The sequence below is a fragment of the Fistularia commersonii genome, chromosome 4, assembly GCF_037954325.1.
Source record: "Fistularia commersonii isolate RoL2024-O1a breed Wild chromosome 4, RoL_Fcom_v1.0, whole genome shotgun sequence".
Taxonomy (NCBI): Eukaryota; Metazoa; Chordata; class Actinopteri; order Syngnathiformes; family Fistulariidae; genus Fistularia; species Fistularia commersonii.
Window position 1 is genome coordinate 14,171,410 of NC_141287.1, and position 22,006 is coordinate 14,193,415.

Consider the following 22,006-nt stretch of genomic DNA (forward strand, 5'->3'; position numbering starts at 1 on the left):
CCTGCTGGCATTATTGATTATTGAGAGGGAATCGACTGAGATACCAGGAGAGTTTGCTGAACATCACTGGAAGGTCAAATGGAAAAGGGGCACATAAAATAAAATAAAACAAAATAAAATAAAATAAAAAAAGGCAAATAATATAAAATAAATTCTGAATTAAATTAAATTAAACAAGATAAGATGAAATAAAATAAAACAAAATAAAGTCAAATAATATAAAATAAATTCAAACGAAATTAAATGAAATCACTTTCTTTTCTTTCACAAGAAAATAAAAGGAGAAGCAACCAGTGTCACTGACAGGGAAGTGCCGCCATCTAGTGGCTTTAAGTGGTAGCTGCCGGGTCTCTGTTAATTTTTTTTCAAAATGAGCTATTTCTTTTTACTTTGGGTTGTTTTTAAAATTCATTCATTCATCATCCACACTGCCCATCCTGCACACAGCATCACAATGCTGCTGCAGCCTATCCTAGGTGAGATTGGACGAGAGCCAGGTTCACCCTAGACCAATCACAGGGCTGCATATAGAGATGTACAACCATTCACTCTTTCAGTCACCAAGTACTGTTTTCAGATATCACAGAGAGAGGAGAAGAAGAGGATCCATAATAATGCAGATTATGTGGAGTTTAAAGTTCACAGATTATCCATGTATTCATGTGTGTAGAGGTCAGAAGGTCAGATCTGCTCAGGTTCCTCCTGGTGACGGGGGATTAGAAGCCATGACTACACAGTTTTCCAGTGAAACTGACTGCTTTTAGAACCTTCTAGAATCTGGAAGGCTCTAAAACCACTACATTAACATCTGGGATCCAGAAGGTGACTGGTTCCGCCTGGAATCTAGAAGGTATCTAATACCACCTGGGATCCAGACGATGACTGGTTCCATTTGGGAACTAGATGGTGACTGGTTCCTTCTAGGAACAAGAACACAATAATCCTGTAAGTACTATAAGACCTGGCCCAGCGCCGTATCGAACGCACCACCATAAGACTACATGCCCCACATTGCACTATCAGTGTGTTGGCCATGCCTCTCTTGTGCCTTAGGGAACTACTCACCTCCTGCGAGAACTTTCAACCATCGCCCTCCCTCAGAAATTAGCTAAAGGAAAAGGTTGGACTCGGAAAACAGGAGTTTTCAAAACGGGCAGGAGGCCGAGTGTGTGTTCGCGGACGCAATGGGCGAAGCGGTGTGTTTCTGTGCAGAGCTTGCCGGTTTCGGGTGCATACAACGTAACCAGACACTGAAATGAAGCACCGCAACAGATACAAGCACCTGGACACGAAACAAGAGTCTAGAAGGAGTTGAGCCTCAGGACGAGCTGTTCACAAAAGCCAAATCACAGAGCGATGCTATTATGGAGGCCAGTTTTACTGTTGCTGGAGGGGGTCACATTATCTACCGGGCCCTTTGCCAAGGGAGATTTGTCAAACAAGGCATGATGAGGGCCCAGAAAACGTAAACCGCAGCCAAAATGTCGCCTTTGTCACGGCAGTCACGGCACAATGCAACACCTGCGATGTGCCGTCACAACAGCGGATTGGTTGGACGGATCCGGGAGAAGGTGCACGATGACAACGTCCCCGGTCTTTTCTGGAGGAGTTCAGCTCAGAATACAGTACTATCGCACAGAAGTGCGCGAGTATGCCCAGGAAAGGACATTTGGAGTCAGGCAAGGAGATCTGTGAGTTCACGGAGACACACTGGCACTCCAAGACAAAGTTTTTTGTGTTTCTGTGCGACGTCACGAGCCTCCTTCATTGTCCAGCCGTAGCCTCAGGGATGGGCCAAGTCACCTCGACACATATGCGACCCTGCAGGCTTTCAAAACCAAGTTAGGCCTGTGGGAGATGCAGACGGTGTAAGAAAAAGGACAAACGTGGCATACTCAGTGCCCATTTACCATTTTTGAAGGGCCAAAAAAGCAGTTTTACACTTCCGGTGGAAAGCATACCATCATGGGGCGCCGATCTGGCTCAGACTAGGGAGCATCTCAGAGCTCTGGGAAAAATGCAGATAGGGCAAAATATTAATGCAGAAGACTTTTTTTTTTACTTTCTTAAATCTAATTTATCTCATGACTAATGTTGTTTTGGAGACAATCGCCTGTAGGCTTAGCTAGTTCCAGGTTCAATACCTGCAATAACATTATTACAACAAGTTATCGATAAAATCAAATAACTAGTCCGGCCTGTGACTTGGACCCATTTTTGAACTTTGGCCCTCATGGATTCAAATTTGACACCCGTTCGGAAGGTGTCTGGTTCCATCCAAGATCTAGAACAGATCTGGTGGCCCTTGGGATTCCCTGCCCGGCCCACGTGAGGTCAATCAAACATGAACCAAAAAAAAACATTTATTCCATTAATGTTATACAAGTGTGTTGCACATCTACAACATGGGTGCGTGAACTGAGGTGCATCAACTCACACCAAAAAAAATAAATTCATGCCAAATGCTGTGTCTTCAATAAGACATGTACCGCTACATATTTATTCACAGAAGGCAAAGGTAAAGTGGTGTATAAGCATGACAATTTGAATCGTCATTACATGACCAAACATGGAGGAAGACGCGAGACTCGTCTGATGAAGGTCGTCAGATATTTTGCTAGCAAAACCGCAAAACCAACAAGGGTATTTTTAGAAAGCTTTGCACACCAAGAAATGCAGCCGTATCCCACAACAGCGCCAGAAAAAGAAAGCTGTTTTGGGACGGACAGTTTACTAAGGAGTGTTTGTTAGACTCTGCAGCAGTAATAGGCTATCATATAACACTGATAAAAAGCACTTTTTGCTTTTTGCATAAATTTGATCCATTTCATATCTTTAGCATACTGCCTAACACCGTCTTAGAGGGTCAACACGTTAGACCAGAGGTGTCAAACTCATTTTCACCAAGGGCCACATCAGCATAATGGTTGCCCTCAAAGGTTGCATGAAACGGTAACAGTATAAATGTAACTCAATGTAACCAAATGTAATGTAAAATAAATGTAACTATTCCCTTATGTAAAATAACTCTGAATTTACTATTCATTAAAATCCAAAATGTTACATATGTATTCCCATTTTTCTTGAAACAGTCTTCCACCTGCATCAACTTTTTTCATCTGTATTTCTCGATTTCACTTGTTGAAAATGGCATTAATGTGGATACACTGCAATCTAATGGCAGGACGCCGTCACTTCACGGGTTAGCTGATCGGCATAAATTGTGGGAAATGTAGTTTATGGTCAATGTACACATTTGACTTTATTTTAAGACATTTGGATCTTTTAAGATGTTCTTGTGGGCCACATAGAATGATAAGGCAAGCCAGATTTGGCTAGCGGGCCTCGAGTTTGACACATGTGCATTAGACCCTCTGAGAACATTGATTTTGTTTTTATTGTTTATTCATTTTTTCTTCTTTTTTTACAATCCTTTTGTATCAAAACCCCTTTCGTATCATGTTTACTTTTATCGTTGTTGTCACTCTGTTTCTGTTCTTATCCTGGTTGTCGTTTTGGTTTATTCTCTCTTTGGTCTATTCTCACCCTTTTTTTCTTTTTTTTTCATTCTGTTGTCTATTCTTATCCTTATTTTTGTTCAGTCTGCTGTCTATTTATTTGTGTAAGTCATTCGCTATCTTTTAATTGTCTCTCTTACTTATATTTATACTCATATTTATTGATACTGCCATTGTTGCACTGCCGTGACAAAAGAATTTTCCCTGATGGAGATCAATAAAATATATCTTATCTTATTATTCTGATTTTTGGGGGTAACATGGCACAGGAGGAATTACCTCATGGGGATTAATAGGGATAAATTATTAAAAAAAAGATAGAAAAAAATTATAAAAAAAAAGAAGAAAAAAAAAAACAATTATCTCTGATGTTGCTGTTGTTGTTCTCCTTGCTGTCTATTCATTCATGGATGTTTTGTCTTCTAATGTCTCTATTTATATTCATTTTCATATTTATTTGACTTTTTTTCTAATTTTGGACATTATATCTGTTACACTGCTGTGACAAAGGAATTACCCCATGGAGACCAATATCATTTATCTCACTGCCGTTTTACAATGAGGTATAATTAATAATGAGCAGAAATAAGTTTAGCTTATCATCGGTTTGGCCCTCCGACACCATTCCTGGTCCAGAAGGTGTCTGGTTCCACCTGGTGTTTCCATGTATGTCCACCAGGGAGAGCCATCCACCCAAATCTGCTGACTACTGCTGATTGGCTGGCAGAGGAGCAGCGACACCAAGTGACACACTGGTCACACACACACACACACACACACACACACACACACACACACACACACACATTATGTGTAAATTCACTTGTCATGTAACCGTCAATCCACCCATGCTTTAATCCCTCAATCAGCCCATTCATCCAACCATCACCCTTTTCCATCCATCCATGACTTTTGTATATCCCTCCATCTGTCCATCCAGTCATCCATTCCAACTTCTATCCCCAATCAGTCCATCCATCCATCTTTCCCTCCATCCTTCCATCCCTCTTCTCCACCTATCTATCTGTCCATGGCCCTTGGGCAGTTCTCCGTCCATCCATCCATCCATCCATCCATCCATCCATCCAACCATCTGTCCCACCATTCTTTAGTCACTCTTGTCATCCATCCATCCATGGCCCTTGTGAATCTCATCATCCATCCAAACTTCCATCCTTCTTTCAGTCCATCCATGACTCCATCCATCTATTATCCATACCTCTATCCATCTCTTAATCCAGCCATACTTCCATTCCTCCATCATACCATCCTTCCACAACTCATATGTCCCTCCATCCATCCATCCAGCATCAGACACTCTACTACACTACTGCTCTTCCTCTTCCTTTCCTCCCTCCATGTCTGCTGTGTGAGAGTCGGTGGAGGTCACAGCAGCGTAAGCGCTGTAATTACATATGGGGGGAGCAGGGGCGGGGGGGGGGGGGGGAGTTAATTGGTATAATCGTGGAGGTAATTGAGCCGCTGGCACTGATGCATAAATGAGACCCTCCCAGTGTCTGGTGGATAAATATTTCTACTCTGAATCACGTCCTGCCGCTGCGTCGGCGAGTCAGGAGGTCGTGTGAGTCGGATCATTCAGAGCGGTCAAGTCGGTCAGTGTTGGCGGAGTCTGATGAATCAGAGGAATCAGTCCAATCTTACGGGTTGAGCGAGTCGGTCGAGTCACATGGGTCAGTTGAGTCGCATGAGTGGGTCGGCCTTTGGATTTGGTTGGTTTGACAAGTCAGATGACTCGGTTGAGTCAGAGGGGTCAGTCGGGTTGGGTGAATCAGTTGAGTTGGGTGTATCAGTTAAGTCAGCTTAGTCATACAAATCAGTCGAAATTAGATGAATCAGTTGATTCAGGTGAATCAGTTGAGTCAGCTCAGTCAGATGGATCAGTTGATTTGGACGAGTCAGTTAAGTTGAGTGAATCAATTGAGTCGGCTCAGTCAAACGAATCAATCGAGTTGGACAAGTAAGTCGAGGCAGGTGATTCGGTTGAGTCAGACAAGTCAGCTCAGTCAGAAGACTGTTGAGTTAGACAAGTCAGTTTAGTCGGGCCAATTAGTTCAGTCAGATGAATCCATTTAGTTGGACGAATCAGTTGAGTCAAGCCTGCAGGTTAAACAAGTGACATTTTTTTTTTGCCATGAATCAGCAAAAAAAGGCTTCACATTCACAAACAGACCCAACAGGAAAGGCTGCCTAACATTAACCTGCTCAACCCCAGCTGTTTCCTTTCAACTGTCAAATCTATTTGTTTCTATCATTTCGCTCATATTAGCTTACCAACACAGCAAGAACCATTAGGTTATGTTGGCCAACCGACTCAGTAAGAACCGTTAGCCCATGTTGGTCAGCTGACTCAGCAGAAACAATTAGCATACATCAGCCAACTGACTCAGCAGAAACCATTAACCAGTTGAAACTATCTGCGTTTGCCAGAATTATCTGACTATTACATTACAAGTCATTCATTCATCCTTTCATCATTCTTTAACTTTGAAGAAGTGACCTCCTGCCGAGGTGACGTCCAGTGGAGGAGAAGAAGAAGAAGTTCTCTCCGCCTTTAGAAGTTGTCCTATCTTATCCCGGCGAGCAGGATCCAAAGCTCCTTCTGATTGGCCCCCTCCTGTTCACGCCTGTCTGCAGATGTTAAAGTGATGCCGTCAGTCACGCAGGAACGTGACATAGCTTAAGAGCTCCAATGTAGCCTGATGTCTCCACTGTTAAGCTCCACCCCTGTTTGCCTACAACCAGAGTGACATCGATGGACTGTCTTCCAGAACCTACAGGTTCTCCCGGGAACCCAGACCCACCCGTCGCCATTTGTGACAACTTTATTTGGTCTGGTAAACAAGGACGTCGCTATAAATAAATGTCTGTGGCTATTTTTAGCAGCAAGGTGTTTTTTATTCAACCCGTGATGCTGTGATGGCTCCACCTCGCCAAGACATCATCTGATCTGCTCCTGCAGGAGCGCTTTCTCCTGGAGCTCGTCAGCTTCTGATGTTTGATGAGGAGCTATTTATTACAGATATGGGGGGGGGGGTCAAAAAAGTATAATTAGGCTGAAGAGACTGAAAAGATTCAACAACGGATATTCAAAGTGCCAGACATCATCTGAATTCTTCCTGTTGGCCTCCTTGGAACGAACCGTCTCCAACCCTTGGGGCAGAAAGGAAAAACAATGACTGCTTGACGTCCTATGGAGTGAAATGTCCAAAAAGTACTCTAGCATTAGGGGATTGTTTCTTCAATGAGCAAGATGATACGGTCCAAACAATGGTGAGGCCCAAGCTCCGCCCCCCCACCCGTGAAGATGGTTTCAGCCAAACTTCAACTTCAAGTTATGGGAGTCCACTGCAAACCTTTTACTCATAGGGCGGGCTCCTAGTTCGATATTTCTGGGTTTCCTACCTGGAACCACCTGTAGTGACAGTCAGTTAATTGTTCTGTTTCTTTGAGCAGTGAACGTCAAACGTCGCCCCACATTAGCATGCTAGCGCATCCCGCCACAAGCGTTTTAGCTCTCGTACCCCCCATGATTAAATGAGCAGCCTCCAGGGGAAGCTGAAGCCTGAATCCGGCCTAGATACGTCAGGCCCCGAGGGCGTGACCTTGCCCTCGTCGCGCTTCTTCTAAAACTACAGAGAAAAACAAAGATGGTGGTCGACGACCTCCAGCGAATACTCCCCCTCTCCCACCCTGGCATGCCTTCACACTCAGGAATCAATCTGGATGCTGACTCCGCCCCCCTCGGTGAAAAAGAGAGGCCTCAGAGTGTCTCAGGGGCAGGAAGGCTTGCCATTGTCCGCCGGAGCAGCCTAATGCCTTCGATTGGAAGGGATGGCCATTGTGCCAGCGAGCGGAACGGGGTCAGCGGTGGCCCGGAGGTGGACCTCGCTGGTGGAGCTCTGGAGGTATTGTTGTTGGGGGGCCGTGGCCCTGGGGCGGAAGTAGAAGACGTATATGGAACATACAGCCAACGCTTGCTGGAACAGATGATAGCATTTGGAGAAACCCAGCGGGGGCCATCTATTAGATAGTGGCGCTTCGCTTGAAGTAACAGTAGCTTTCATCGAACATCTGGAATCATCTGCATTGGGGGGGGGGATGTTGTCTCCTAATGGTGGTTGGGTGATGTCTACAGGTAACGATGGCAACAAGAATAGTCCCCAAAAAGTCATCTAATTGGACCCCAATGTCCTCCGTGGCAACATTCTATCCGCCGAATTTCTGCCCGACTCTCCAATTGATTGTTTGATTGACAGGTAACTTGCCTGGTTGCTGATTGGTCCACAGGCCTGACTGTCAGGTTGTTCCCCTGAAACAGAACCTGTTGTAGTTTGAGTTCCTTCCCTTCTGAAGTTCTCATGGACCCCCTGTTGTCTTGTGGACTTTTGAAGAGCTCCATTGGTCCTTGTTGCCATCGTTGTCATGGTTGTACCTGTTGTTGGTGCTGTTCTTGTTTCATTGTCGTGGCTGCTGTAGTTGTTTTTGTCAAAGTCATCATTGTTTCCGTCATTGCCATTGTCGTTGGTGGTGCTGACCATTTTTTGGTCATTGTTGTTATTGTTGTTATTGTCACAATAGTTGTTGTCTACGGGGTTGTTGTCCATTTTGTCATTTTCATTGTTTCTGTTGTCAAAATTCCTGTTGCCAGCTTCATTGTTGTCAACATGGTTGTTATCCTTTTTTTCATGCTGTTGTTGTTTTTGCCTTTGCCGTCGTTATGGTTTTCAACGTCGTTTTTCTCGTCAGTCTTATCCTTTTTGTCTATTGTTTTGATGTCAAAGTTGCTGTTGTCAACGTGGTTGTTGTAAGAGTTGTTTTGGTTGTTGGCAAAGCTGTTGTGTGTTGTTTTAGTCTTGGTTGTTGTAATTGTTGTCAACGTCGTTGTCGTCATAGCCTTTTTATTATCGGTGTTCTTTATCGTTGATGTCAATGATGTCAAATTCATTGCTGTCAACTTCTTTGTCAATGATGTCCTTTTTGTCATATCACTGTTGTTATTTTTTTGTTGTTGGTGTCAACATCGTTGTTGCCGTCTGTTTCTTTGCCCCTGTTGCCAACGTCCCCGTCAATGCCGTGTTGCCGTCATAGTTGCCTCTTTGCAATTGTTGTTTTACCACCGTTGTCTCAGAGTGCAAACCTGGACACAGTGGCTCTGCCCCCTGTGCATCCTGCCCCCCGAGACATCCCAGAATGAGCATGAGGAGTTTGACCCGAATCGCCATGACTACACCCCCCCCCCGAACTTTATCTGCAAGAAAACACGATTATGGCTAACTATGAGTACTCCTGAGCATGCACTCCTTCATTCCTCTTCAGTCACTCGTTCATTCATACCTACCTCATTATTCACTCACTCATTCTGACTTATTCATGTGCGCGGAGAAGTTCTCATTTGGTTTGATGGGATATAATTTCTTATATTTGTTTTTCTGTGTGTTTTGCTTTTATCCTGATAAAATAAAATTACTGCGCTGAATAAAATATATATCCAAATTAAATGAAATAAAATTGAATCAAAATCAGAACAAAATAAAACCTATATATTAAAACAAAATCCCAAAAAACAAAATAAAATTAAAACAAGATATTTGATTAGATACGTTAAACGACTGAAATGATTGTCAAAATAAAATGTAAATAAATATGAAGACGTAGATAGAGAAATGAATGAATGGGATCTATCAAAATTACATGTATAAAGAGAATAAATAGAAATAAAAAATAAAGTAGGAAAATAAATAAAATCAAATAAAAATACACTGAATACCAAAATTAAAAAATATATATTTTATAACATAAAAATATCAAAAACCGTATTAAAAAATCCCAGAAATTTTGAAAAAAAAAACAACTGAAAAATGAAAAAAAATCCAGAAAATTCCCGAAAATGACCTGCATTTTTCGGTGATATCCTGACCCCCCCCCCCCCCAAAAAAAAACAAAAATCTTGAAAATTCTCCCGAACATTCCCCTGACCCCTCCCCCAAAAATTCTGAAAATCCCCTGTAGATTTCCCTGAAATTTCCAAAAAAAATCAAAAAATTCTCCGGAAATTTTCCATTGAATTCCCAGATATGATCAGGTTATTTCAGGTTCGGCGCCGTGGGAAAAGAAACGGAAATCACGATCCACGTCCGCGGAAAATTCCCGCACATCACGAGCACGTTTCGATGACAGATTTCAGGACCTGACGGACGCACACGCACACGCTCACGCACACACACACAGACACACGCACGGCGGCGGTTGCGCGCTCACCTGTCGTGTCTCAGGACGAAAGCTGTCCGGCCGGAAACGGAAACCACCTCATCACCTTCACGGGGCCGCCGCGGAGCCGAACGGGTCCGGTAACCGAGATTCCGAGATCTGGGTCACCGGATACATCCCTGCGTGCGTCTGGGCGTGCGCGCACACCCCTTTCGTGTGTGTGCGTGTGCGTGTGTGTGTGTGTGTGTGTGTGGTAAAGGTAGCCGTGCTGCGGGTCCGGCCGGTCTTCCGGTCCCGCGCTCGGAGGAACCGGGAGGAGGAGGAGGAGAAGATCCACGCGAGATTCACGTTCACGACGTAGACCGGAGCAGCCGCCGAGGAAGATTCTCCTCCTCCCTCTCTCTCTCTCTCTCTCTCTCTCTCTCTCTCTCTCTCTTTCTATCTCACTCCGATGTTCTCCATGTTTCCACTCCAATGATCTCCCCTGCTCCTCTCCCTCCTTCCTTCCCTCTTACCTTTCCTTTCTCCCTCCCTCCTTTCTCTCTCACTCCCCCTTTCCTTCCTTCCTTCCTTCCTTCCTTCCTTCCTCCTCTCTTCTCCCCTCCCTCCTCCTTATTTTCTCCCTTCTTGTTTCCTCCATCTTTCTTGCTGTCCTTCCTATTTCCTTCCTCCCTCCTTGTTTCCTCCTTCCTTTCACCATTTTTGTTTCCTTCCTTCCCCCTACCTCTTCCCTCCCTTCCTCATCGTTTTCTCCGGCCTTCCTCACCATTTCTTTCCGTCCCCCTTCGTCATCCCTCTCTCGTCATCCCTCTCTCCTTGTTTCCTCCTCCCTTCTCTTCTTCTTTCTCTCCCTCCTTGTTTCCTCCTTCCTGCCTCCCTCCTTGTTTCCTCCGCCCTCTCTCCTTCCTCCATTTTTGTTTCCTTCCTTCCCTCTACCACTTCCTCCCTTCCTCCCTCCTTGTTTCCTCCTTCCTTCCTCCCTCCTTGTTTCCTCCTCCCTTCCTCCCTCCTTGTTTCCTCCTTCCTTCCTCCCTCCTTGTTTCCTCCTTCCTTCCTCCCTCCTTCCTTCCTCCTTCCTTCCTCCCTCCTTGTTTCCTCCTTCCTTCTTTCCCTCCTTGTTTCCTCCTCCCTTCTCTTCTTCTTTCTCTCTCTCCTTCTCCCTCCTTGTTTCCTCCTTCCTTCTTTCCCTCCTTGTTTCCTCCTCCCTTCTCTTCTTCTTTCTCTCTCTCCTTCTCCCTCCTTGTTTCCTCCTTCCTTCTCTCCCTTCTCTACTTCTTTCTCTTCCTCCTTCCTTCTCTCCCTCCCTCCCTCTTTGCTTCCTTCCTTCTTATTTTATCCTTCTCTTACTCCTTTCTCTCTCCTTGTTTCCTCTTCCCTTATCTCCTTCCTGCTTCCCTCTTCCTTTCCTTCTCTCCTTTCTCCCTCCCTCCTTGTTTCCTCCTTCCTTCCTCCGTTGTCTCCAGCCCCAGATCAGATGATGATCTTCTCCAAACTCTGTCCCAGGCATGGAGCTGCTGAGAAGAAGTAAAGTTGCCTTCCTTTCACGCCTCCCAGTTGTGAGGTCACTTCCTGTTTGACCCCTGCGCGTCAACCATCAACATAAGAGGAAATAAAACCCTTTTTTTCCCTCCATGTTTCTACTTATCTATTTTTTTCACCAGAATAATCAGTTATATTTTCATAAACGGGTGATTCATTAACAAATAAAGGAATATTCTAGAATATTCTATTCTTAAAAAAAAATAATAGAATGTATTAAAAAAAAAAAAAAAGGGCTTTTATTTTCTAAAAGTGTTTCCTGTTTTGCCTGTTTTCGTGTTGGTTACACACAGAGATGGCATGACATGCACACATACACCAGGAGGAAGAGCGCCTGTTCAGACAAAGTGGGGGGAAAAATTCCCCCATATCAGCAGGCAGGAGAGGAGGGAAGGAGGCAGGAGAGGAAGGAAGGAGGTAGGAGAGGACACATAAACAGAGGCAGGGAGGGGGGAAGGGGCAGGGAGAAGAGGAGGAGGAGGAGAGGGGTATTTATAGCAGGAGGAGAAGGATGATGTGAAGAAATAAGCTCCTCTATTTCTGCTGCTGCATCTCAGATGATTCGCTGTCAGGCAACGTTATATCAAAGACACACACACACACCATACACACCACACACACACACAGACACACAAAGACACAAAGAGTCAGTGGAGGCTTAAGTGTCTCTTATGGATGTTCATTCTGCCGTTAATCGAGGAAACGGCAGCCTTGTGACAAACACAAGACCGGGCGGGGGAGGAAGAGGAGGAGGAAGAGGGGGATGGAGAGGAGGAGGAGGAGATTTTTGTAGAATATGAAATTTGGCTTATTTTTAGCTGCCGTCCTCTGGGAGGGAGGAGAGCTGCTGTTTCTGCAGGAGAAAATGAGTCCAAGTGTGTGTGTGTGTGTGTGTGTGTGTGTGTGTGTGTACGTGAGGGCTAGGCGGGGCTACAGCGCCATGTTGGGATGTTTGGATGCCGCATGTGGATGGAGGGATGATGGGGGGATGTATTGGAGGCAGAGGAGGCGTGCACGGCTGGGTGAACACATGAAGGGTGGATGGAGGGGTGAACAAATCGTGCGATGGATGGATAAACGGATGAATATATGGAGGGATGAATCGATGGAGAGATGAATAAATGGAGGGTGAATAGATGGAGGGAAAAAAAGAGGTGTCATCGATGAGAGATGAATGGATGGAGAATTGAACAGACATAGCGATGAGTAGATGGAGGGATGAATGGATGGAGGAAAGAAAAAAATGTGGGATGGAGATATGAATAGATGGAGGGATGAAGAAAAGAAAAGATAAAGAGACGGAGAGATGAAGGGATGTATGATACATGAGGAAAACGAAGCACCTCTGGGCTTTTGCTGTGACCTACATTAGACTGTGTGTTTCTGCATGTGTGTGTGTGTGTGTGTGTGTGTAGCAGGAGGGGGGAGGAGATGCTTCTGCTTCCTGACGTGGACATGACGTGGATGCTTCCACACTTTCACACCTTCTGCAAAATGTGTGACGGAAGGAGAGACAAAGTCCTGCCATTTTTGTAGTTTATTACCACTATTTGTAGTTTATTGCTCATTTTTGTAGTTTTTTGCTAATCACCTGCAGCAGATTCCTGCTCAGGTGACATTAGCCTCTTGCTAATTTCCAGCTGATTGTCTGCTCACTTCCTGTCCGCCGTTACTTCCTGGAGGGGGGGGTCCATATGACCTGGACAGGAAGTTGGCACTGATTCTCCAGAATATGAGCAGCGTTTCCCTGGCGACGTTCGGCCCCGACGGCAGAATCTTCTCGCTCCACTTCCTGCTGACGTGGTGGAGCGCCATGGGGGAGGGGGGGCTAATCCCAGCTGAACAAGTCGGTCAAATTACATGGAACCGCAGCCAAAGTTTTCTGGAGTGATTGACAGCTGCACCCCCCCCCCAGCCCGCTGTTGATGACAACTTCCTGTCCAGTTCAGTTTCATTTCCTGCTCCATTTCTCAACATTCACTGTGAGCCTTTTTTTTCCCAGATTTAAAGGGATTTTTTTTTTTGCCTGTGCGTAATCATTAACACACACATATGCACGCACACACACACACATGCGACCAGCTGATGGGAATTTCTGGGAAGATGTGACAGGAAACAGGAAATGAGAGGCAGGCGTGGGTCGACAGGCAGGAATGCAGGGTGACGCATCAGTCGGCCCTCTGGAGATTATCACTTTTTAAATCTACTTAAACATATATGGATTAGCCGTTTATTCCCTTTAAAATTTCTATCCCTATCTTTTTCACGAACCCTGCATCTCTGGATCTTCTAGAGGTGGCTTGTCCTCAGATGGCCGCCGCAGTTTGTTGTTGTCACTGAATTTCCAGCTGATTCACCGGCTGGAGCAGCCGGGGGGGAGCAGGAGGGTGCGATGCTTGCCCAAACAGGAGGTGACCACTTGTCAGCCATCTCGGCAGGAAAGAGGCACTTACGTGACATCAGATGTACATCAGCAATACATTAGGATTAAATCAAAATACAGAACTGTCTCAGAAAATTAGAATATCGTGATCGAGTTCTTTATCTTCTGTAATGCAATTAAAAAACAAAAATTACCTTTTCATGATATTCTAGTATTTTGAGATAGGATTTTTGAGTTTTTTTAAGATGTAAGCCATAATCAGCAATATTAGAATAATAGAAGGCTTGCAATATTTCAGTTGATTTGTAATGAATCCAGAATGTGTGACATTTTTTTGTTTTTGTAATTGCATTACAGAAGATAAAGAACTTTATCACAATATTTTAATTTTCGGAGACAAGCCTGTACATCACAAATACATCTGTATTATATCACAAATACATCAGTATTATGTCTCATATACCTCGGTATATATCACAAATATATCACAAATAATTAACAAATGCATCAGTATTACATCACAAATAAATCAGATTTATGGCACAAATGCATCACTACATCACAAAAACACAAGTATTGTATCACTAATATATTTGTATTATATCACAAATACATCAGTATTACATCTCAAATGTATCACAAATACATTAGTATTATATCACAAATACATCGCAAGTACACCAGTACTATGTCACATATACATCATAACTATATCACAAATAAATGACATATACATCAGTATTACATCACAATTACGTCAGTATTATAACATAAATAAAACATTATACCACAATTATATCATTATAACATCACAAATGCATCAGTATTATATCACAAATATGTCAGTAGTATAATACAAATACATCATAAATACATCAGTATTATATCGCAAATAAATCAGATTTATGGCACAAATATATCACTACATCACAAAAACACAAGCATTGTATCACTAATATATTTGTATTATATCACAAATACATCAGTATTACATCTCAAATGTATCACAAATACATTAGTATTATATCACAAATACATCGCAAGTACACCAGTACTATGTCACATATACATCACAACTATATCACAAATAAATGACATATACATCAGTATTACATCACAATTACGTCAGTATTATAACATAAATAAAACATTATACCACAATTATATCATTATAACATCACAAATGCACATCACAAATTAGGTTGGCAGCCTGATACAAAGCACTCGCAAGAGGGCACCAAGACAAGCTGAGCAGAAAGTCAATACTACCACAACAATAACATACACTCTGGCAAGGGATCGGTTTCGATTGGAGGACAAGAAGGTGAACATCAAGATTGCACAGCAACCAAGCAGAAGAGAAAGAGAAATCCATCGCTTAAAGGAAGAAATCAAGACGCTCAACAAGCAGTTCAAAGAGCCCCGGCTGATGAAAGGGAAGGCATCAGGGACCTGACGAGTCAACTCCAGGAAGGCCTCTGCAGACTCCAAAGAGCACAATGCACCTGGAAAAGGAGGAAGGATAGGGTGAGCAAAAGAGCGCAGTTCACCAAAGACCCCTCAAGATTCACCAGTACACTGCTGGGTGAAGCAAAGTCTGGAAGGCTGAACAGCCCCAAAAGAAGACATAGAAGCATTCTTGAGAGAGACCCACAATGATATCTCCAGAAACAAAGCCTTGAGTGTCAACCCAACATCAACAGTATTGACACATCTGGAAAAGAGCTCAACAGCAGTGAACCATCCTTGAAGGAAGTCCAAGAGATGGTGAAGAAGGCCAGACCAGGATCTGCCCCGGCCCAAGCGGTATACCCTATAAGGTACATAAGGAGTGCCTGATGCTCCCTTAGAGGCTTTGAAAGCTATTCCAGAGGTTCTGGGGGCATCATCCCAGTGTGCTGGAAAAAGGCAGAAGGCTCTCTTGTGCCAAAAGAAAGGACTCCTCAACCATAGACCAAGTCGGAACAATCTCACTGCTTAGTATAGAATGCAAGATCTTCTTTTCTGCACTGGCTAAAAGGATAACCTCATACATGACTGAGAGTGGATAAACTGACACCACAATCCAGAAAGTTGGGATCCCACGCTTCTCTGGAAGCCTGGAACACACTGGAGTTCTCAGAACTTTAGCATCTTCTTCTCTGTGACCTCCAGCTCTGCCTCCTGTCTTTTCGTAATTGTAACTGTTGCTAGGCCATACGGCATCACTGGTCTCATCACTGTCTTGTACACTTTACCTTTGTCATTACATTTTTTCATTCTGGCTGATAGGCGTTCCCTGAATGCCTTCCTCACTTCACTTTGACTAATCTCTGCTACTTTATGGTATACAATAGTCACCTCTTCTACCCTTGTCTACCACCATCTGTCCCTCTGTGTACCTATCCTGTAAACCAAATCTGCCTTTCACTTCTACATCCCCTCTATTGCCTGTACTTACATGCCTATTGAAGTCTGCACCAGTTACCACTCTCTCATCTCTGGGGATATTCTGCATCACTTCATCTAACTCTAGAACTTCAGGACATAGGCACTAACAACATTGAGCATCACACCTTTAATTTCCAATTCAGACTCATAAGTCTATCTGACATTCTTTTCACCTCCAGAACATTCCTAACAAACTCCTCCTTCAAGATAACTCCTACTCTATTTCTCTTCCTGTCAATACCATGATAGTACAACTCAAAGCCTGCTTCTAAGCTTTTAGCCTTACTACCTTTCCACCTGGTCTCCTGGACACACAGTATATCCACATCCCTTTACTGCATTATGTCGGCCAGCTCTCTACCTTTTCCTGTCATGGTCCCAATATTCAAAGTCCCTCTTCACAGTCCCAGACTCTTGCTTTTCCTCTTCTTTCTCTGCTTCCGAATGTGCCTTCCTCCTCTCCTTCTTTGACCCACAGTAGCCCAGTTTCCACTGGTAGCCTGTAGGTCATCTGTGCCAATGGCGGCCTTTGTAAACCCGGGCCTCGACTGATCCGGTACGATCTGATTATTAGGTTTGATTCGCATGTTTGGTTTTGGCAAAAGTTTTATTCCAGATGCCCTTCCTGTCGCAACCCTCTGCATTTATCGGGCTTGGGACCTGCTCAGGGAGACACTGGCCCATGCCGCCCTGAGACTGCATTAAAATGTAAATATCTATCTATAAATATATATATATATATATATATTCAAAGTAATATTAAAGGGTATTTGTTAAATGTATTCATTCGTTCCTCATTAATCTTGGTTTTTATTGCAACACGTTCAATCATTTACAAACCCAATGAAAAACAAAAAACGCATTTGATGTCTTTTCCCATTTGCACCACACTCCTGTAGAGAACAGCTACTCATCATCCCTCGATTTAAACTGTGTTTTGTTTACTCTGAAAAAAATACCCAAATAAAACATCAGTGATTTTATTTTCAACCCCCAAGGGAATGAGAGAAAAACAAAATCCACTTTAAAAAAAAAGCTGCCGTGCACAAGCCAGAGATAAAAACCAGGACACGCAAATCTATTTTTCATGCATTTCATTTATCTTTTATTCAAAAGGATTTTCCCTCCCGATAAAACATTCATGTCATTACATTATTATATTATTACAGTGTTATTAGTGTTACATTATTACGTTGTTATTACACTGCTATAATACATTGTTACATTTAATTACCCGGCAAGTCAGAAGAAATTCAGCAATTTTATCTCATTTTAAGGTTTTCATCCATTTAGGGCGGCTCAAATGGTGGGTCACATGACTGCTAGCATGGCGGCTCACAAAGGGTCACATGACCACTAGTGTGGCGGATCACATGACCTTCAGGCATCACATGCGGATGTTCCCCTGCACCTTCCAGAACTCGGCGATGCCACGGGAGATGGCGATCTCACCAAGGTCCCTGCACTCCCGTGGGGTGAACCCCACCAGCGCAGCCCCCCTGGTGGCCACACCGTGTCTCGCCGCCAGTTCCTCCACCCGTGCAGCAATCAGTGCCGCTGGCACGTGGCAATACGGCTGCCCGTCCACGCTGAAGGTTGGCCATGGCACCGGGGGCTCGTGGGGCGGGGTCCCACGCACGCTCTCCACGTTGCAGGCGATCTCCACGGCGCCCTCATGCGGCAGCGCCAGCACCTGCACCCCCGGCAGCCCGCCTGGCGTGGACTCCCTGATGGCGGCGGCAATGCTACGGCCCAACGCCAGGTCCTGGGTGTTGATGGTGACGTTGCAGTTCATGACATAGGGGCTGGCACCCACGCCTGCAGACCACACACACACACACACACACACACACACACACACACACACACACACACACACACACACACACACACACACACACACACACACCCACACACACACACCACTTATTATAGTGTTATGACAATACTCTTAACTACGAAAATCTGAAAACTATTTATACTGATTTCTTTCATCCGATTCCCGGATATTAATTTTCAACAGTTTTGCATTTTCATGTTGTTTTCTCATGGGTAATAGTATTGTAATGACACTGTAATGACATGGTATAACACTAAAACACTGTTATAATACTGTCATGACACATATAACGGTAAGGTAGGACTCATCCTCTCCTGGGTACCGACCCGTCAGCCCGTAGCGCCTGTGCAGCATCGGCCCCCCGTCGTCCGGCGACCCCTTCCGGAACCAGCCCACCTCTTTCCTCCTCTGGGCCAGGCCTCGCCACAGGGGCCGGTCCGCCCAGCCGAAAAGGAAGACGGCGGCGCCGGGGACCCGCTCCGTCAGCGCCGCCGCCACGGCTGAGGAACGAGAGGACGCCGTGATCACGCTGTCATAATATGGGGGCGTGGAGGAGGCGGAGTCGACCTCTGACCTCTGGCCTCCTCGGCGCAGGCCTCCTCACCCACCTCCTCCCCCAGGGGGTACAAGGGGACCAGGTCCACCACCCCCAGACACGGGTGGAGGCCCGAGTGGAAGGACAGGTCCAAGAGACGCAGAGCCTCCAGGCAGGAACTGAGCACCGCCTCCCCTGGACACACACACACATCATTTTGTTGTTAGTTCACTGCAAAAGTGGAAAAGAACTAAATTGCCCGTTTTCCTTAAGTTCAGATGAAAAACAGCGATTAAACTGCCTATAAAGTCCTCATCTACAAATCCTTTCAAATCATCTTACAGACACACATACACATACAAAATCACACTGCAAACATACACGCATATGCAAACAAATCATTCCTTGGTGAGTCCACTTTTCCTTTGGGCTTTTCCCCTACAGGGGTCTCCACAGCGAATCAACCTTCTCAATCTAACCCTATTCTCTCACACCAACTACCTTCATATCCTTTCTCACAACATCCATAAATCTTCTTTGATCTTCCTCTAGACCTCCTGTCTTATAGCTCCAATTCCAACATCCATCTACCAATATATTCACTATCCCTCCTCTGTACATGACCCAACATCTCAGTCTGGCTTCTCTGACCTCCTCTCCAAAACATTAAACATGTGCTGTTCCTCTGATAGACTCATTCCTGATCCTATCCATCCTGGTCACTCCCAAAAATAACATCAACATCTTCATCTCTGCAACCTCTAGTTCCACCTCATGCCTTTTGGTCATTGTCACTGTTTCTAGACCATACAGCATCGCTGGTCCCACCAGTGTGTGCCCACTTTTCACAAACATATATTCTGTCTTGCTACGACTAACCTTCATTCCTCTCCTTTCCAGCGAATACCTCTAGATTTTCCTCAACCTGTACCCAGCTCTCACTACAGATAACAATGTCATCTGCAAACATCATGGTCCATGGAGATTCCTGTCTAACCTCATCTGTCAGCTTTTCCATCACCACTACAAACAAGAAGGGGCTTAGAGCAGATCCCTGATGGAGTCCCACCTCCACCTTGAATGGTCCTGTTACCCCCACAGCACACTGCACCACTTTCTCACAGCTAGCATACATGTCCTGCACCAGTCTAAAATATTTCTCTGTCACTCCAGATTTCCTCATACAACACCAGAGTTCCTCTCTTGGCACCCTGTCATATGGTTTTTCTAGGTCTACAAAAACCCAATGCAGCTCCCTCTGGCCTTCTCTGTACTTCTCTATTAGCATTCTCAAAGCAAATACTGACTTCTGCTCTAAGTCTAGTTTCCACTACTCTTTCCCATAACTTCGTTGTATGACTCATCAACTTTATCCCTCTATAGTTGCCACAATTCTGCACATCCCACTTATAACTTAAAAATGGGCACTATCACAGTTCTTCTCCGTTCTTTTGGCAGCTTCACACTCTCTAAGATCCTGTTGAGGATCTTCTTTATGGCCTCTATTGCCTGCACCAACATGCCCAATGAAGTGTGCACCATTTACCAGTATTTGATTTCTGGGATATGCTGCATCACTTCATTTAACTCTTTCCACAACTTCTCCTCCTCAGACACACATCCCACCTGCGTGGCATAGCCACTAACAACATTGATGAGCATCACACCCTCAATTTCCAGTTTCAGACTCATAAGTCTATCTGACATCCTCCAGAACATTCTTAACAAACTCCTCCTTCAAGATAACTCCTACTCCATTTCTCTTCCGAACAAAAATGCGTTTCCCTGATGACAGGGGGCAGAGCTCTTACTGATGGAGCCGATGGAGGCCACGATGGTGATGACGGAGCGGTTGTAGTCATGGTCGTTGAAGATGTTCAGCACTGTGGTCTCCTCCCGATGCTCACCTGGGATATAGGAAGTGGAAACTAAAACAGGACGACAAGGGCGACAGAGGAGTTGTTGGTCACATGGGCCAACTTGCCTCGAGAGTTGTAAACTGCCGCCGCCGCCACCTTCTCCACCAGCTCCACCCGGCGGGCCTCGGACACGTTGAGGAGGCAGGACACCAGTCGCCTGCCCACTGATCCCGCTGCCGCCATGGCTCTGCAGCCACAGACACCAAGTGAACACTCGCAACCATCTGTTGAACCTGGATCTTCTGGACCTAAATCTGAACGTTCTGGAACTCAACCCGAATCTTTTGGGATGAGACCTGGACCTTCTGGAACTAAACCTGAAGTTGTGGGGACGAGACTCGGACCCTGTAGTCCCTCTGCTACTACAGCTGGACCTTCTAGAATGAGAACTGGGATGACATCACTGCCTACCTATGACAACCTCACTGATTGGAAGACCGCTGATCTCCCCTAGCCTCTGATTGGTCGCTTGTTTCCTCCTTTTAGTTTCGCTTCATTTTCCTGAGCTTTCTCGAGTACGTGGAAAGTTCTGATATTTCCCATGGACAGTGAACTCACCATCAGGTTCTCGTCTGATTCCTGGCCCTGAGCTCCACTGACAGCACTTTACTGTTTTCTTAGTGTTTAAAACAGGAAGTCATTTAGTCTGGTGAAACTGTTAATTGTTTTAAATTAACAAATTGAATAATAAAATAATATATTTAAAAAAATGCGTTTCAAACGAAAATTACCTTCCGGTCGTTGGGCGGAGCCTCAGTCTTTCTATTGTAACATTGATTGACGTCGAGTTTTAACTGTTGTATAGTCTTCGTGGCTCGTGGCTTCTACGTAGGCAGGTCAAAGGTCAACCTCGCCTGGGTCACATGTTTCCGCCCCCCGCCGACACTTCAGTGAAAAATCAAAACAAGACCCGAGACGTGGACGAAGGCGTCAAGATGGTTCCCCCCTACTTCTGGTCACGTCACGCACAACTTCGTCACTGTGACGGTAAAGACTTTATGACATCAATCAGCTAATCAATACGCCGGTCTGCTCGGCTTTCAGTGTCAACATATTTTCTCCAAACTTTCAACAGTTTTCCTGTTATAGCCTTAAAGTTGTAATATATATATATATATTTTATTCCAACCCATAAAGCACTTTATAATTTCAATGCTTTTAAGTAGAAAGGTTATGATCCTTGTAATAATTACACAGCATTTCTTAATAACAAATATCAGCTGGCACTTAAATTGTTCGATTCTTTATAATCTTAAAATACTAAAAATGTAACAAATGGTGGTCTTCATTTCTACCTTTACTTCATTTGATTTTTATAATACCATTTACTTAACTTGATTTTATTCATTCACTGTTAAAATTATTTCTTAAAAAAAATCCTTGGCAATCCTTAGACACCGTGAAAAATGTAACTTGAGATTCAATGAAAATTAGTTAACATAAAATCGTCTTTAAAAATATTGGTCTTGGAGGGCATCTAAAAATCTAACTTCGGACATGTCTCTTGTATTTAATTACTGCATGTACTAATCAAAATAGCTGTAATTAACTCACAATACAGCAACTAAAAACAAACTGTTTGGACGTAAGTACATCCGAATGCAGTTAAACGAA

General features: G+C 44.3%; 2 protein-coding genes across 9 annotated transcripts in view; both read right to left on the reverse strand.

The window, feature by feature from the left end:
- Positions 1–10,305, reverse strand: part of LOC147234781 (nck-associated protein 5-like) — a 29,478-nt gene extending 19,173 nt beyond the window's left edge. For all 7 annotated transcript variants that reach the window (XR_015106048.1, XM_086145457.1, XM_086145455.1 and 4 more), the window contains exon 1: positions 9,798–10,305. The gene's annotated coding sequence lies outside the window, so the exon portion shown is untranslated. The remainder of the gene's footprint in view (positions 1–9,797) is intronic.
- Positions 10,306–17,179: 6,874 nt separating this feature from the next.
- On the reverse strand, positions 17,180–21,983 carry ftcdnl1 (formiminotransferase cyclodeaminase N-terminal like 1). 2 transcript variants are annotated; one of them, XM_086145462.1, is made up of 7 exons: positions 21,124–21,983; positions 20,951–21,008; positions 20,458–20,579; positions 20,285–20,380; positions 18,513–18,668; positions 18,265–18,438; positions 17,180–17,916 (listed from the first exon to the last, which is right to left on the reverse strand). In XM_086145462.1, the coding sequence occupies exons 3-7, from the start codon at positions 20,573–20,575 to the stop codon at positions 17,486–17,488; spliced, it is 975 nt and encodes a 324-aa protein (XP_086001588.1). In that variant the 5' UTR covers positions 20,576–20,579; positions 20,951–21,008; positions 21,124–21,983; the 3' UTR covers positions 17,180–17,485. The 2 variants fall into 2 exon arrangements, with proteins under 2 accessions (XP_086001588.1, XP_086001587.1); XM_086145461.1 differs by lacking the exon at positions 20,951–21,008.
- Positions 21,984–22,006: the final 23 nt, after the last annotated feature.

Bases quoted from the DNA above. Each gene is read 5' to 3' on its own strand.
- ftcdnl1 (XM_086145461.1), bottom strand. From the start codon at position 20,575: ATGGCGGCAGCGGGATCAGTGGGCAGGCGACTGGTGTCCTGCCTCCTC. The intron at 18,669-20,284 runs GTAAGAGCTCTG...GTGTGTGTCCAG, and splicing joins GGCCTCCATCGGCTCCATCA to GGGAGGCGGTGCTCAGTTCC. The intron at 17,917-18,264 runs GTCGGTACCCAG...TGTGGTCTGCAG, and splicing joins CAGGCGCTACGGGCTGACGG to GCGTGGGTGCCAGCCCCTAT.